The sequence below is a fragment of the Hypanus sabinus genome, chromosome 11 (genome assembly GCF_030144855.1).
Source record: "Hypanus sabinus isolate sHypSab1 chromosome 11, sHypSab1.hap1, whole genome shotgun sequence".
NCBI lineage: Eukaryota > Metazoa > Chordata > Chondrichthyes > Myliobatiformes > Dasyatidae > Hypanus > Hypanus sabinus.
In genome coordinates, this window is record NC_082716.1 from 60288031 (window position 1) to 60306478 (window position 18448).

At 42.3% G+C, this 18448-nt stretch overlaps 1 protein-coding gene across 8 annotated transcripts in view; it reads right to left on the reverse strand.

The window, feature by feature from the left end:
* The window catches only part of pde4dip (phosphodiesterase 4D interacting protein), a 417345-nt gene that overhangs the window by 136874 nt on the left and 262023 nt on the right, over positions 1-18448 (reverse strand). For 3 of the 8 annotated variants that reach the window (XM_059984443.1, XM_059984442.1, XM_059984441.1), the window contains exon 1: positions 552-3072. The exons of 2 other annotated variants lie outside the window; for them this stretch is intronic. In XM_059984443.1, coding sequence (XP_059840426.1) covers positions 552-1721 — 1170 coding nt within the window. In that variant the 5' untranslated portion in view covers positions 1722-3072. Of the gene's footprint in view, positions 1-551; positions 3073-18448 lie in introns of those variants that run through there. 3 more of the 8 variants (XM_059984445.1, XM_059984444.1, XR_009514772.1) reach the window with 2 other exon arrangements.

The following is an 18448-nucleotide window of genomic DNA, read 5'->3' on the forward strand; positions in this document are numbered from 1 at the left end:
ACAACATCTAGGACACTTCAATTGCACAAAAGCCTACACTATTATGGTGCAACAACACACACAAAATACTGGTGGAACACATCAGGCCTGGCAGCATCTATAGGGAGAAGTGCTGTCGACGTTTCGGGCCGAGACCCTTCAAAGGAGGATTGCAATGCAGTGAAACAACTACAGTTAGAGATTTTTATAATACTTCGCAAACTTGCTTATATAGTACCATTCTGTGATTTAACTGTGTTGATCTTTCAATGGATCAACTGTATCGATTTTTCATGTAAGAAACTTATTACAACAGACGGAAACAATTTGCCCACGACATTGGTGCAACTCAACGCCCAATTTGTTTCAGATTCACAATTGTTCTTGGAGTGGATCTCAGCGGGAAAGATGAAGAAGAGAAAAGCTCAGTTTACAGTTATCAAAAATCTGTGTGACAATGTTATTGAAAAAAATGTCTGCAAGGGTAGGGTCTGCTTCTATTGACTGCTGCAAAATAACTTACAGAACACTGAGATGAGGGAAAAATGAACGTTAAGTCATTCTTCAAGTACCTGTGTGCGAATGGGAATATATTCATCAAGCATGTCCTGCAGGAGGTCCTCAAGATCTGCCATATCATCGAAGCCCAGGTTCATTCTAGGAGGCTCCAAGTATTTACTAATTAATTCATAGCTACTGCTTTGCAGGTGAGATCTGAACATCCCTTCGCACAAACTACCGCTTGATTGAGAGCCCGATGGTGTTGCCCTAACATGAATTGGTAACTTGCTGCCTTTTGGACTTTGCACTGGTCTGTATTCAACATTATTCACTAAACTTAGTACCAAGTCCAGTTTAAGGGGCTGCATAGCAGGAATTGGTGCTGGACCATCAGAAAAATCTGATTTAGGACTTTTGTCATCTTTCACACTTTTTTCTCCTTGTGTCACATTGCTATGGGGTGCGGGGCAGGATTCTACTGCTGTTCCAAGAGATTCCACAGAAGAAGCTGGTGATATTTTGTCCAGAGAGTCAGCATAGATTGAAGTCCTAGATTCACTTGGTCCCATAGACATAGTTTCATGAATGACTGGCATTGAGAGTCCTTCCTCAGCAGTTACACTGCCTACTGTAACACTTCCACACTTGGCAGAGAGATCACAAGTCTTTGCCAGCTTCCGAGGGACCTTACAAACTGCCTCATAGTCTGCATCGGTCACACGCAAGGCTGAGCAGCTACGACATTTTCGGGATTTGAAGGTTGTGCTCTCCGAAGTCTGGCAGCTGTGACTATCTACAGCTTCCTCCCCATGTTCTGTCCATGACTCAAAGCCAGAGTAGACGAAATCATCCTGCAGTAGAGCATGGTATCGGACATCAGGTAGGTTTGGGACGTCCGCAGCAATGTCCTCTCCTTTGGCGTCGATACTTGGTTCTTCATTGGTTTTACGATAAAGGCTGGCAACGCAGTGCTTGATGCGGTCTTTCTCTACCAGCAGCTTCTGTAGACGCTCAATGGAGAGTGCCTCAATCCTTGCAATGACTGTGTCAAATCTGTAGATTCGGTCCAACATGAAAGCACATTTGCTGCAGGCAAACTCAGGCTTCCCGTCTCGGGATATCTCTTTGCCCAGTACATGGGATAGAATGACCTGCAGGTTTAGCTTGGAAGCTGTGTGAAAGATCCATCGTCGTTGGTTACCATACAGCTCACGGGCACAAATCCTGCAAACCTCCTTCATTCTGGTGCCCACTATAGAGTTGATTACACAGCCAACTATTAAAATTTAAACTGAAACGTCACCACCTTAGTCAATGTTTCACCGTTTGTTCATGTTTCTCAATAATAGTTACAAAGTTAACTAGTTTCTATTAACATAAATTAATCCTTTAGAAGTCTCAAATAATGTCAGGAGGAAATCAACGTGCAAATTCCTCTTTCGGTTTTATTTGCAGTTCAGTTTGATGAATGGTTTTTCTCCTGGCCCCAGTTCAGATAAAACGCAGTGTGGGCGCTATCCGGAACCATCTCAGGGTATATGGAGGCGCCCTCTCACATCCATATGAACATCACGGCTTTGAATATTTCAATTAAACATAAATACTCTGCAATAAAATATTAATTATAAACCAGCTCTTCTTATAACTTCCTAATATATATTTATATTCTCAGTCAAGCGATTCCCAATAAATAAAATCTAATTCCGGCAAATCCAAAACTGTGCTTTGCGCATTTCCACAAATTGGTTTTCTCTCCAACCCTCCAGGTATCTGAGTGTTGGGAATATTCAGGATTCAAATCAGCTTATGCCATTCCAATCAACGAAGGGACAAATAAAACGGGGCCGCCGAATGCGCTGTCGTCCGCGTTATTCGGGAGAATTCTCTTGCCCGTTGAGACACCGGAGAAGTTGTGAGAATAGGTCTTCTCTTGCCGCCGTAACTTCGGCCATGTCACAACCCGAGGGAGAACAAATCATCACACCGTCATACTCCTCGTCTTCAGCGCTCCTGGCAGAGATGGAGGCAGAGCAGAGGCACCGCCCCTTGCGTCTCAACAAAGCGGCCGCCGCCGAGTAACGGAACGGACTGAAAGAGATTGTCCATGCCAATACTGGATTAAATTACATCCCGTAAAATGAATTTCCTGGGCACAATGTCTTCAAAAGGGGAAACTTCAGCTTGCAACCCTTTAACCCGGCAGTGATGTGGCAACAATGTAGCCGAAACGGATTCAGGGTTTCAGCGATCTGGAATCAACCATGTACCAGCAGGGGAGAATCTCTCTCGCTCTTCTCGCTGTAAACTCTATGCAGCGTCACACATTTGTTGCCAAATACAAGGTTTTTAAATGTTTCCTCAGTCTAATTATCGGTGGTTTCTAACAACGTTAAGAATCCAGAAATGCTCGTAAAGAGAAGCAGTCACCTTTTTTTGACACCCGTCTGTGCCGTGGTACGGCTCTCTTCCCAGCAGCGCGACCACTGCTAACAATCACCTGGTTGTCGATGCGTTTCCCTGTCCGTGTATCGCGAATTAAGCCACTCGCCCCACAAGGCGGCCCAGTAACATTCTAGTTTTGAGATTCGTTGACATCGGTGGCGTGTACTGTAGGAAACCCCCTACTACTACTAATAGTTTAAAAATATAACTGAAAGCCTATTTTAAAAACAGAGTCTGCATGGAAAGCCAAACCTACATTAAATAATTATACCAGAATAATACTGAACTAGAATCTGATTGGTACCTTTGGCAGTTATAATATTATATTGTACTTAACTGGTAAGGCTCAGCAAGAGAAAAATGCATCTAAGCAGCTTTTTCTTGATTCTAACACATACACGCTCAGAGTAATTTGCAGTGCCAATTAACTTACCAACCCACATGTGAAAAGAACCCAAGTGGTCACCTACTCCATACAAGTGGTATCAAAGCAATATTAAGTTGTAATTGGGGCACTGTGGAAAGCTGAAATGGGACAAATTCCAGGCTCTGCCAATACCTTTGGAGAGATTAAACCATCATGTTCTGCAAGAGCTCCACTTGTGATTATTAACGACTTTGTCAAACTTGGATTGTCTGACAAAAGTATAAAAACAAAGAGCATGATGCCAGTTCCATTTGTACCTTTACAGCAGGGATGGATGAGCAAAAGAATGATTTTATTTTGATTTACTACAATCACTTTTACCGTTATTTAGAGATACAGCACAGTAACAGGCTCAATCAGTCTGTGCTGCCCAATTATATCCATGTGATCAATTAAACTACTAACCTGCACATCTTTGGAATGTGGGTGGAAACCCTTGCAGTCATAGGGAAAACGTACAAACTCTTTAGAGATGCTGCTGGATTTGTCTCTGGCACTGTAATGGCACTATGCTAACTGCTGCGTTATCGTGCCATGGTGTAATTATTTTAAAATTCCTTTTCCCATTTATCCTGTCCATCCCTCATTAACTTAAACACATCTGTTATATTGACACATATTCCATGCCACTCTAAATATCCTTTTGAAAAGCACTTTCAAATGCCCACATTTTTGATTTTTTTTCTCTCTATTCCTACGTGTGAATCAACCCCTACCCACTCTAAAGACGAAAAATTCTTTCTATTGTGTGGAGCCCATCTCAGAATGATGAGGTGAGATGGTGCTCTTGGGTGTACATGGTGAAAAGTTGTTTTAATTGTTAGAGGTATCCTCCATTATTTAACTACTAAGGAAAGGTAATTTCCTTTCATTAGAAATTTCCTCTGCCTTAAATAGCTGATCAAGTTTCAGAAGGGACAAAATATCTGGACCAACAAACCATTTGCTGGAGGAATTCAGTAGGTAGAGCAACATCTGTCAGCCAAGAGATGGGTGATGTTTTGGGTCAACACTCTCTCAGAGAAAAAAATGTCTGTTTTGATTGAGTGACAGTACCACCAGCTATGTAGCATAGCTGGGTGTCAATCCAGATATTTTGCATTCAAATCTTCTGTGGTGCTTAACCCACAGACTTCTCAATCAGAAATGAGTGATGCATCACTGTGATTCAACTGACAGTGAGATGGGAGCATTTGACAGCTAGTCCAACTGGAATTGTGCTTGTTTATTTAAAGGCTACAAAATAAATCAATTTAATGACATATCAGTTATCAGATCACTAAAGTGTAAATTAATCCATTGTTAAGAAGACACATGGATACCAATATTTATCTCTATTCATTTCAAAAATGGGAGGGAGGAATTCACCATTAAAAGTTTTTTCAAGTATGTTAAAAATTAAAGAGAAATGGGAGTGGATATAGGACCGCTAGCAAATGAGGCAGGAGAAATAATAACGGGGCAAGGAGATGGCTGATGAACTTTTGCATCAGTCTTCACTGGGGAAGACACTAGCAATATGCCTGATATTGCATTGTGCGAAGGAAGAGAAGTGGGTGAAGTTACTATTACAAGAGAGAAAGTGATCAAAAAGCTGAAAGACCTAAAGATGCTATAGTCACCTGGACCAGATGAACTGCACCCTAAGGCTCTGAAAAAGGTAGCATTATGAATGATTTTTCAAAAATCATTGGACTCTGGCATGGTGCCAGAGGAGTGGAAAGTTGCAAACGTCACTCCACTCTTTAAGAAAGGAAGAAGGAAGCAGAAAGGAAACTATAGACCAGTTAGCCTGACCTCAGTGGTTGGGAAGATGTGAGAATCAATTGTTAAGGATGAGGTGATGGAGTACTTGGTGACACAGGACAAGATAATACAAAGTCAGCATGGTTTCCTTCAGAGAAAATCCTGCCTGATGAACTTGTTGGAATTCTTTGAAGAGATTACAAGTAGGTTAGATAAAGGGAATGCAGTGGATATTGTACATTTGGTCTTTCAGAAGCCCTTTGACAAGGTGCCACAAATGATGTGACTTACCAAGTTAAGAGCCCATGACAGGAAAGTTACCAACATGGTTAGAGCATTGGCTGATTGGTAGGAGGCAGCAAGTGGGAATAAAAGGATCCTTTTCTGATTAGCTGCCACTGACTAGTGCTTTTCTGCAGGGGTTGGTGTTGGGACCACTTCTTTTTATGCTGTATATCAATGATTTAGATGATGCAATAGATGGCTTTGTTGCCAAGTTTGCAGATGATATGAAGATTGGTGGAGGGGCAGGTACTGTTGAGGAAACAGGTAGGATCCAGAAGGACATAGACAGATTAAGAGAATGGGCAAGAAAGTGACAAATGAAGTATAATGTTGAAAAATGCATGGTCATGCACTTTGGTAGTATGTGTGGGCTATTTTCTAAGTTGGGAGGAAATCCAAAAATCTGAGATGTAAAGGGACTTTGGAGTCCTTTTGCAGAACACCCTGAAGGTTAACTTGCAGGTTGAGTTGGTGGTGAGGAAGGCAAATGCCATGTTAGCATTCATTTCAAGTGGTCTAGAATACAAGATCAGGGATGTGATGCTGAGGCTTTATAAGGCACTGGTGAGGCCTCACCTTGAGTATTGTGAACAATTTTGGGCCCCTCATCTTAGAAAAGATGTGCTAGCATTCCAGAGAAGTTTCACAAAGATGATTCTAGGAATAAAAGGGTTATCATATGAGGAATATTTGATGACTCTGGGTCTATATTCGCTGGAATTCAGAAGGATGGGGGTGGGGTGGGATCTCATTGAAACCTTTCGAATTTTGAAAGGTGTAGACAGAGTAGATGTGGAAAGGATGTTTCCCATGGTGGGAGAGTCTAGGATAAGAGGGCACACACTCAGGATAGAGGGGCACCCTTTCAAAACAGAGATGCAGAGAAATTACTTTAGCCAAAGGGTGGTGAATTTGTGAAATTTGTTGCCACGTGAATCTATGGAGGCCAGATTGTTGGGTGTACTTAAGGCAGAGATGAAGAAAAAAGGATCAGCTATGATTGAATGGGAGAGCAGACTTGATGAGCCAGATAGCCTAATTTTGCTCCTATGCCTTATGGTCCTATGGTCTTTATAATGCAGTACGCTTACATTTTAGGGAATGAAAGTAAACTTCCAAGAAGGAGTTGCAATTGGACATAGATGTGATCAATATCACCAGGTTCCCAGCCAATATTGCAATAACTCTCAATAGTGCAATGCATTCAATCGCCCACTATCAATATCCAGGGGTCACTATTCACCAAAAGTTTAACTGGACTTGACAAGAAATACCAACAGTAGATCAGAGGCTGTGAACCTTGAAGCAAGTAACTCCCCCTCCCATTCTAATCCAATTTTTACAGGAACACCAAGGAGAATCTCCTGACCAGTTGCATCACTGTCTGGTACAGGAATTGCAAGGCATCTGACTGCAAGACCCTAAAAAGGATTGCATAAGCTGTTGAGATCATCAGGGTCTCTCTTCCAGCCATCCACATTCAGCTCCTTAGCACTGTCATAGGTCCTTCCCATCTGTCCAACAACCTCCTTGACTCCTACCATCAGGAAGGAGGTATCATAGCATTAGAACAATGCCTGTTAGGGTGGGACACAGTTTCTTTCTCCAGGCTGTGAGATTATTAAACTCCCTGCCACCATCCGGGTCTCATCATATACGAGGCACCAATAGTGTTATACTTATTACTTTTAAACTTGTGTCATAAATATACCTTTTACTAAATGTCAATCCTCTGGAATATACTTTACTTTTGATTAACTTACATGATGTGTTACATTATGTATTGTGTATGAGTCATACGTACTGTGTTGTGCACCTTGGTCTGGAGGAACTTAAGTTTTGTTTGGCAGTATACATGTATATGACTGAATGACAATAACCTTGAACTTGAATTTGAAATCATCTGCTGACAATCCTTTCTGCCACCAATCTGCTACAGATTGGGGTTAAGGGGCTGAGTAGAAAGGGAGGATTGGATTGATTACAGAGTAGGTTTAAGCAGGTTAGTACAACATCGTGGGCCAGAGGGCCTGAACTGTGCTGTACTGTTCTCTGCTCTATGTTAACACTATATGTTAGTACCAAAATAAACTCAGTGGCCAATTTATTAGGTATACCTGTTTGTTAATGCAGTTATCTAATCAGCCAGTCATGTGGCAGCAACTCAATGCAGAAAAGCATGCAGACATGGTCAAGAGCTTTAGTTGTTGTTCAGACCAAACATTAGAATGGGGAAGAAACATGGTCTAAGTGACTCTGACTATGGTATTATTGTTGTGCCAGGTGGGGTAGTTTGAGTTTCTCAGAAACTGCTGATCATCTGAGATTTTCATGCACAACTGTCTGTAGAGTTTACAGAGAATGGTGCAAAAACCATCCAGTAAATGGTAGTTCTGTGGGAAAAAATGCCTTGTTGATGAGAGAGGTCAGAGGAGAATGACCAGACTATTTCAAGCTTACAGGAAGGCATCAGTAACTCAAATGACCACACGTTACAACAGTGGTTTGCAGAAGAATGCACAACACTTTGAACCTCAAGGTGGATGGGCTACAGCAGCAGAAGACCATGGGCATACACCTTATGGCTACTTTATTAGGTTCAGGAGGTATCTAATAAAATTGCCACTGAGTACAAGTTCAACAAGGCAGCCTGCCGCCACCATTTCAAAGGAACTGAGCGACGGGCAATAAAGAGTGTCGCTTTACCAAATCCTAAAAGTGGATAAATAAACACATTATAGTGAGGTGTGAACTATGTGTGAAATTACTGCAGGACCAGGAAATAGCTGCCAAAAAGTGATACTATTGTATAATAGTCACAGTGACTAAATGAAAAAGCACAGCTTTGAATTATTTGTTGATGCAAAGTATCAGCATCAGATCAGGTTTAATATCACTAGCATACGTTGTAAGATTTGTTGTTTTGCAGCAGCAGTACAATGCAATACGTAATATGTATTGCAATGAGGTAAGGTTCATGCATTCACTGTCCATTCAGAAATATGATGGCAGAGGGGAGAGGGGAAGAGACTTCCTGAATTATTTAATGTGTCCCTTCAGGCCACTGTACCTCCTTCCAGACTGTAGCAATGAGAAGATGGTAGCATGTCCTGGATGATGGGGGTCCTTAATGATAGATGCCACCTTTATGAGGTATCGCTCATTGAAGATGTCCTGGACGCTACAGAAGCTACTGCCCATGATGGAGTCCACAACTTTCTGCAGCTTCTTTTGATCATGTGCAGTAGCACCCTCCCACTATACCAGATGGTGATGCAGCTAGTTAGAATGTCCTGCACAGAACAGCTGTAGAAATTTTTGAGTGTCTTTGATGACATACCAAATCTGCTCAAACTCCTAATGAAATATAGCTGCTGTAATGCCTTCTTTGTAACTGCATTAAAATGTTGAGCCCAGGATAAATTCTCAGAGATGTTGATACCAGGAACTTGAAACTGCTCACTCTTTCCACTTCTGATCTGTCTATGAGGACTGCTGCCTGTTCTCTCATCTAACGCTTTCTGAAACCCACATTTCTTTGGACTTACTGCTGCTGGAAACACAGTTGTTGCTGCGACATCACTCAACTAGCTGATCTACCTCGCTCCTATTCACCTTCTTGACACAATCTGAAATTCTGCCGACAAAAGTTGTGTTGTTAGTAAGTTTATAGATGGCATTTGAGCTGTGCCTAGCCACACAGTCATGGGTGTAGAGAGAGTAGAGCACTGGGCTAAGCACACATCCTGACATGCGGCAGTGTTAATTGTCAGTGAGGTGGAGATGTTATTTCCGATCAGTACAGACTGTGATCTTCCGGTGAGGAAGTCAAGGATCCAGTTGCAGAGGGATGTACAAAGGCCCAGGTTCTGGGGCTTTTTGAATAGAATTGCAGGAATGATTGTGTTAAATACTGAGCTGTAATCAATAAGCTAAGTATTCGTATTGTCCAGGTGATCCAAGGCCACGTGAAGAGCCAATGAAATTGCATCTTGCTGTATGAAGACCTATTGTGGTGATGGTAAAATTGCAGAGGGTCTAGGTCCTTACTGAGGCAGGAGTTCATTCTGGCCATAACCAAGCTCTCTAAGCACTTCATCATTGTAGATGTGAGTGCTAATGGACAATAGTTATTCAGGCAGCTCATTCTTCTCTTCTAGGGCACTTGTATGATTGTTGCCCTTTTGAAACAGATGGGAACTTCTGACTACAGCAATGAGAGATTTAAAATGACTTTGAACACCGTTTTCACTACTCATTCAGTGAAATGATTTGAGATAATTAACTCACTGAACAAATATTGTTACTTGTTACAAGGGACAAAGGTTAAATCTTTGTACCTTGCTAAAAGCAACCAACAGAAATTGACTTTTGAACTATTGGAAGGGAATTCTCTTTTTCCATAAGACATAGGAGCAGAATTAGGCCATTTGGCCCATCAAACCTGCTCTGCCATTCAATCATATCTGATCCTTTCTCCCCCTCCTCGACCCCACTCCCTGGCCTTTTCCCCATAACTTTTGAGGCCACGTCCAATCAAGAACAAATCAATCTCTGCCTTCAATATCCTAATGATCTGGCCTCCACAGCTGCCTGTGGTAACAAATTCCACAAATTCTCCAGCCTCTGGCTGAAAAAATTTCTCTGCATCTCTGTTTTAAATGGTGCCCCTGTATCCCGAGGCTGTATCCTCTTGTCCTAGACTTCCACAGCATGGGAAACATCTTTTCCACATCTGCTCTGTTTAGGCTTTTCAACATTCAAAATGTTTCAATGAGATCCCCCCCCCCCCCCATCCTTCTAAATTCCAGTGAGTACAGACCCAGAACTATCAAAGGTTCCTCATATGATAACCATTTCATTCCCAGAATCATCCTTGTGAACCTCCTTTGAACCCTCTCCAATTCCAGCACATCTTTTCTTAGACGAGGAGCCCAAAACTGTTCACAATACTCAAGGTGAGACCTTACCAGTGCCTTATAAACCCTCAACATCACATCCCTGCTCTTATATTCTAGACCTCTTGAAATGAATGCTAACACTGCATTTGGCTTCCTCACCATCAATTTTACCTAGAATAGAATAGGCATCCATTAGTCTCGTGAGACCATGGATTTGCACCATGGAAGGTTTCCAGGGTGCAGGCCTGAGCAACTCTACCTGCAAGTTAAACTTTAGGGTGTTCTGCACAAGGACTCCCAAGTCCCTTTGCACCTCAAATTTTTTGGATTTTCTTCATGTTTAAATAATAACCTGCACATTTATTTTGACTACCAAAGTGCATGATCATGCACTTTCCAACATAGAACACTACAGCACAGAAAACAGGTCATTCGGCTCTTCTAGTCTGTGCCAAAATTTTATTCCACTAGTCCCATTGACCTGCACCCAGTCCATAACCCTCCAGACCTCTCCCATCCATGTATCTATCCAATTTATTCTTAAAACTTAAGAGTGAGCCCGCATTTACCACATCAGATGGCAGCTTGTTCCACACTCCCACCAGTCTCTGAGTGAATAAATCCCCCTAAATCTTTCCCCTTTCACCCTAAAGCCATGTCCTCTCATATTTATCTCTCCTAATCTAAGTTGAAAGAGCTTACTTGCATTTACTCTGTCTATACCCCTTATAATTTTGTGAACCTCTAGTAAATCCCCCCTTATTCTTCTACGCTCCGAGGAATAAAGTCCTGTTCCATCATCTAAATCACTGACATACAGCATAAAAAGCAGTCCAAACACAAGAATGCGTCATGGTTTTCTATATCTGCTCAGAGAAGAACAGCATTTAAGTTAATTTGTTTGCTTAAGGAGGTATTCATAATGGGGAAAGGGAAAATGGCAGAGCAATAAAACAAGTACTTCAGATGTATCTTCATGGATGAGTTCTAAAATGTTAAGGAATCAAAAATGTAATGAAGGTCAGGAAAAGAATAGTATTAGTGGGAGCAACAAACAAACTGCTGGAGGAACTCAGTGAGTGGAGCAGCATCTGTGGGAGGAAAACCACTGTTGACATTTAGAGTTGAAACTGCATCAGGACTGATGCAGTGGGAAATAGTGTTAAAGAATGTAATGGCATTGAAAGCTGATAAATTCCTACAGACTAATTTACATCTCAGGGTACCAGAGCACATAGCTGTGGAAATAGTGGATGCATTGGTTACTGTTTTCCTGAATTCCATAGATTGTTGGGTGGTAAATGCAACTCCCCTGTTTAAACAAGGGAGGGAGCAAGAAAACACAGAAATACAGACTGTATTAGTTTAACATATGAAATGGTGAACATTCTCAAGGCTATTAAAAAGGATGAAATTACAGACCAGATGGAAAATATCAAAGTATTTCTGAAAGGAAAACAGAGTTTGGAAAAACTACTGGAGTTTTTAGGAAAGTAACATAGAACAAGGGGAAACAGTGGATGTGGTTACTTGGATTTTTTGTGTGCTTTTTAAAAATTAAGGTACATGGTTTTGGGGGCAAACTATTAGCATGGATTAAAAGTTTATTGATAGGCAATACAAAGAGGAGGATAAAATATACACAAAATGCCGGAGGAACACAGCAGGTCAGGCAGCAGTTATGGAGGCGAATAAAAAGTCTCCAGGGCAAGATCTTTATCAGGACTGAAAAGAGAGGGCAGAAACAAGAATAAAATGGTGGGGACTGTGGAGCTTTTTTGGGGCAGTAAGTAATAGCCGGTTAAGTAATACAGTGATCAATGAATGGAGTTCAGCTATTCACACTATATATCAATAACTTGGACAAAGAAACAAAATTGAATATTTGAATATATCTGCAGCACCAAACTAGGTGAGATCATGAACTATGAAATGGATGTAAAGAGGCTTTCAGGCAACTTAGATAAATTGAGCAATTGGGCAAAAGCATGGGAGATCCAGCATAATTTGATTAAATATTAGTCTCTTTGATATTTAAGTTGTGTTAGGTTGGTAAGAGATGATTTACAAAGAGATGTGAGTGTACTCTGGCCATTGAAAGCAAAGGAACTGTCAATGCTTTAGGTCAAAAACAATGCATCAGGACACAAATGCTGCTCAACCCTATTGAGATCCTTTAGCAGACTGCTGCTCCAGATTCCAGCATCTGTCGTCTCTTGTGTTGCCATAAGAAAGCAAACATGCAAATGCAGACATCAGATAAGAAATCAGATGGTATGTTGGCCTTCATAACAAGAGGATAGAGAACAGGAGTAAGGATGTTCAGCTACAATTGTACAGGGTCTGTACAAGATATGAAATACTGTGTGCGGTTTCAGTTCCCTTAGCTTACACAAGATGTACTTGTCATAAACACAAGAAGTTCTGCAGATGATGGAATTCCAAAGCAACACAAAATGGCATTAAGAGAGTGCAGTGTAGGGTTGCCATTTCTGGAATGACAAGACTGCTTTATGAGGAAAAATTATGTGGATCAGGAATGTATTCATTAGAATTTAGAAAACTGAAATGACATCTAATAGGAACTTACAAAATTCTTATGGGGCTAGACAGACTGGATGCAATGGAGACGTTTCCCCTATCTGGGATATCTAAAATGAGTGGACAACATAATTAAGACATTTAAGATTAAGATGAGTAGAAACTTCTTCATTGTTGAGTGCTGTAGAGGGTAAGTTGCTGAATATATTTAGGAAGGAGAATGGCAGAATCCTTGACAAAATTGCATTAAGGGGCATGGTAAGAGAGCAGGAATATGGTTTTAAGTTACGTAGGATCATAGAAAACCTACAGCATAATACAGGTCCTTTGGCCCACAATTACCTAGGGTTACTCGTAGTCCTCTATTTTTCTAAACTCCATGTACCTATCGAGGAGTCTCTTAAAAGACCCTATCATATCCACTTCCACCACCATTGCCGGCAGCCCATTCCACACACTCACCACTCTCTGTGTAAAAAACTTACCATTGACATCTCCTCTGTACCTACTTCCAAGCACCTTAAAACTGTGCGTCCTCATGCTAGCCATTTCAGTCCTGGGAAAAAGCCTCTGACTACCCAGATGATCAATGCCTCTCATCATCTTATACACTTCTATTAGGTCACCACTCATCCTCCACGCTCCAAGGAGAAAAGGCTGAATTCACTCAACCTACTCTCATAAGGCATGCTCCCCAATCCAGGCGACATCCTTGTAAATCTCCTCTGCACCTTTTCTATGGCTTCCAAGTTAAAGGATAAACTATGATTGTATTGAATCATGAAACAGGCTTGAAGAACCAAATGGCTACTTCTACATTAGCTTTCTTTAATAATATCACGTGATAAGTCAAAGCCCTTTTGAAAGTCCAAATGTACCACATCAACTGGTTGATCCTTATCTATTCAACAAAGGAGGACCAAGGCATTAAAAAGGAAAGGGAAAGCAGAAAAGCAGTATTCATTTCACATAATGCCAACTAATTTGTAAAACATAATTTCCTTCTCATAATTCAATGTTGTCAGTGCTTAAACAATTGTTATTTTCAAAAGGCCCCATTACCTCTTCCTTACCAGTAGATCCTATTATTTTCCCTTTTACTAAGTTCAGCCAAAGTGCTCTATAGTTTCCTGTTTTCTCTCTCTTTCTGTTCTTAAATAATGCAATTGAATTTGTCATCTCCTAATCTCGGGGAACTGTTCTGATATCAATGAAATTTCAAAATATGACAACAACTGCATCCATAACTTCCATTATCACCTTCTATGAAACTAAAAGATGCGCATTTACGGATTTGGAAAATGATCCATATTTAGCACTTATTTTTTCTAATATTTATGTTCTATTAATGCTGATTTCTTTGAGCTTTTCATCTAATCTAAGCCTGCAGTTCACCTCTATTTCCAGATCTTTAGTGTCATGCTTTTTCTTTAAATTTCCCTGCCATTTCCTTTTTTAACAATATGACTTCACTGCATCAGTCTCCAAGACACAAACATTAACTTTTACTTTTTTTTAAAACAAGCTCTTTTTTGGGTTGTTACTCACTCATATTCTGCTTTCCTTTATTTTCTTAATACCGTGGTCCCCCTTTGCCAAATTCTGAAATATTCCCATTCCTTACACTCACTACTTTTATTTGGTTATCTGAAAAGCTTTTTAATTTGGTATAACTTTTCATTTCTTTTGTCAGAATTAGTTTGACCAATTGTAAGTTTACGTCTTAAAGGGATGATATATTACATCTTACGGTCGCCACAGTAGTGTAGCAGTTAGCACAATGCTATTACAGCTCAGGGCATTCTGGAGTTCAATTCCAGCACCATTTTGTACGCAGTCTCTGAAATACACGGGTTTCCTCCGAGCGCTCCTGTTTCCTCCCACAATCCAAAGACATACCAGCTATGTTAATTGATCATTGTAGATTATCCTGTGATTAGGTTAGGGTTAACTGTAGTTTTGGGGTTGCTGGGGCAGTGTAGCTCGAAGGATTGGAAGGGGATGGATAGATGGCTATCGCGCTAACCACTTTGCTTCCTTGGCACCCAAATATATACCAGATAGAATTTCATATCTAAATTTAGATAGGCAAGAAACATTTGCAAGTAATTTTTCAAAATAAATAGTTTTCTTTTTTGTTTAAATAGAATACATGCAGTTCCTTGAACAGTGAAACACCGTTCTCACCAGAAATCACTAACACTGATCAGCACCAAAACCTTTAGAAGTTTCCAATATTAAAAACAGTCCTGAGCTCAAAAGAATGAACATTAGATTTCTTTCTCATACACTTTTTCTGTTCAAGCTTCCATTAGATTGTTTCACAAAAAGAATAGGCAATATTTAACCTTTAGTCAGTATACTCTTCTCAAATAAAATACAAAGTCCCAACATGTTATTATTCATATTTTGTGGGAACAAAGGAACTTAATATGTGCACATTCAGACATGATGTTTTAGTTTGCCTTAGTGGCAACACCTTTACTGTCAGGAATTGTGGAGGAGGCTTGACCCAAATGCAGAGCAGTGGAGATGATTCATGGTGAACAGTAATAATTTTAATTTTAAAAACTGCAAAATACAAGCTACAAAGGGCTACAAAACAAGAGAGAACAGGTACGAGACCCACAGGCAACAAGGTAGCTGAAGGCTAGGAGCAACTGGCTGAGGCTGGCTCGTCCAATTTGTGAACGTGGATTGTGTATGTGAGCTGGGTTTAAATAGACTCCAGGCGATGAACTAGAAACAAGTTAGCTGAGAGGCGACTGGAAGGAGCCTGCCTGTGTAGGCCTGACAGGACCCTCCCTCTTATGGCCATGATGCACCATCAATAACTCTCTGAGACGGGAGGCGAACGATAAGCTTTTATTAGCTGCAAGAAACCACGATTAGTAACAAGAGACCACCACACAACATCCTGGAGACTGAGGGAGGAGCAGTGCCTCCAACCGCCTTTATCCAGGGGTCTGTGGGAGGAGCCACAGGAGCAGTCAGCAGAGGGGCGTGTTCAGACAGGTGTATGTAGTTCACCACAGGCCAGCACCCGACAGCCCTGGAAAATCCAGATGGGTCTGGTGGAACTCCTCAATGAGCAGTGGATCTAACTGGATTGGACCCTCCATCAGGCCTCACCTTTCCCAGTCAACCAGGTAATGCACAACTTGTTCACAAAACGTGACTCCATGAAAGAGTGAACCGTGTACACTGGACCAACTTCAACCATCCGAGGTTGCAGAGCTGCCCGCTCAGGTGGGTGGGGTGATCCATGGGCAACAGGTAGGTGTGATCCCAAGGGTTGGTGGCAGCTGGAGCTGGTGAGTGACTGGGATGATGCGATGGGTAATCTTAAAAGAACTAATGAACCTGGATGAGAGCTTGTGGGAGTCAGTGCACAGGGACAGATCTCAGGTGGACAGCCAGATATGGTCCCCAGGCCAGGGTAGTCTGGCTGGAGGCCACTGGCAGGTGGCCTGGCAGCAGCAGGCACAGCTGGCAGTTGGGGTGGCCATCCATACCCTTTTCCAAGCATTCTGACATCTGCAAACCAGGGCCCTGGCAGGTGAGACCAAAGCTGTTGGCTACTCCATGGGGAACAACAGGAGTTGGTAGCCAAGAAGCACCTCACTGGGTGATGTACCTGTAGCAGAGGAGGTGGGTAAATTGTGGGACAGTTTGGCCCACAGCATACACTTCTTCCATGTGGAGGGGTTAGAGGTGCGGAAGCATCACAGAAACTTCTCCACTTGCTGACTGGCCCCTTCTGACTGACTGTCAGTCTACAGACGAAAGGCAGAGGACAAACTCATTAAGATGCAGAGGAGGGAGCAGGAGGCTCACCCGAAACGGGAGATGAATTGTGGGCTCTGGTCTGACACAATGTCCTGAGGAAAGCTGTGGTGTTGAAGAACCAGGTCTGCCGTTTCAGCGGCTGATGAAAGCTTGGGGAGGGCAATACAGCGGGCCGCCTTAGAGAACCAGACCACCACTGTCATGTTCACCATGCCCCGATGGAAGATGGCATACCTGTGATGAAATTCATGGTGATGTGGGGCCACTGATGTTGAAGGACCAGCAGGGGCTGCAGAAGCCTAGAGGGCTGCTGGTTGGAGGAATTGGACAGGGCATTTTGAGGGCAGGCAGCAATGAACTGACATAAATCTGTGTTCATGGTAGGCCACAAGATCCAGCATATTAGAAAATTCAGAGTCTGTTGTGCACCTGGATGGCCAGAGAGGGATGAGGAGTGGGCCCACTGGAGTGCTTCAGAGTGGACAGCTGCCGGCATGTACATGCAGTTGTCAGGTGTGTCAGCCGGAGCAGGCTTGTGCTATAGGGCCTGGCAGATCAGCTTCTCAAAGTCCCAGAGGATCAGGGTGAATATCTGGGAGGATGGAATGATGGGCTGAGGGTCGATCTCAGTTTCAACTGGGTCAAACAGTCATGACAAGGTATCCACCTTAGTGTGCTTGGAGCTGGGTCAACAGGAGCTGGAGAAGTTGAAATGCTCGAAGGGGGCCCAGCGAGCCTGATATGGGCTGAGTTGGCAGTTCTATTGAATAAATATAAGGGTTCGTTTGTCAGTCCAGATCAGGAAGGGCTTGGTGTTTCCATTAATTAATCTCTCCATTCCTCCAAGTCCCAGTTAATGGCAAGTAGCTTCCTGTCTCCTACTCCATAGCGACGCTGTGTAAAGAACATGAGATATAGGAGCAGGAATAGGCCAGCTTGCCCATTGAGCCTGCGCTGCCATTCAATAAACTCATGGCTGATCTGGCCATGGACTCATCTCCACATACCTGCCTTTTGCCTATAATCCTTAATTCCCCTACTATGCAAAAATCTATCCAACATTGTCTTAAATATATTTACTGAGGTAGCCTCCACTGATACATTGGGCAGAGAACTCCACAGATTCACCACCCTCTGGGAAAAGCAGTTCCTCCTCATCTCCATCCTAAATCTACTCACACGGACCTTGAGGCGATGTGTAGAAATGAACTTGCGTGAGGAGGCACAAGGGTGTGTTTTCCTGCCCGATCCTCACAGAGAGAAAATAGCCCCGGCACCCACGTCCAATGTGTCCACCTCTACCATAAAAGGTCTGGAAGGGTTCACATGGCGGAGAATAGGATGGGATCTTGAGCTCCTTGAATGCATGGTCCACAGCACCAACCCAGGTTATTCATGAGGTCGTTGATTTAGAGAAGAAGGTGAGAGAAATGGTGCTTTGGCAGTAGTTCCTGATGAAATGGCAATAGGAGTTGGAGAAGCCCAAGAAGGGATGCAGCGGTTTGAGGAAGTGTGGTCGGGACCATACAACAGCAGCATGCACTTTCTTTGGGTCCATTGTTATGCTTTGGGAAGAAAGGATGTAACACAGTGAATGGGTTGTGGAACTTGCACTTTTCTAATCTGCAGTACATCTGATTTTCAAGGAAATGCGGAAGGACTGAACAGATGTGACAGACATGGTCTTGAGGGTCCTTGGAGAAGATGAGGATTTTGTCGAGGTAGATGAACACATATCTGTGTAGCATGTCTCAGAGTATCTTGTTAATGAAGGCTTAAAAATGGCTTGACTGTTGGCAAGTCTGAAAGGCATCACCAAGTATTTGGAGTGGCTAGT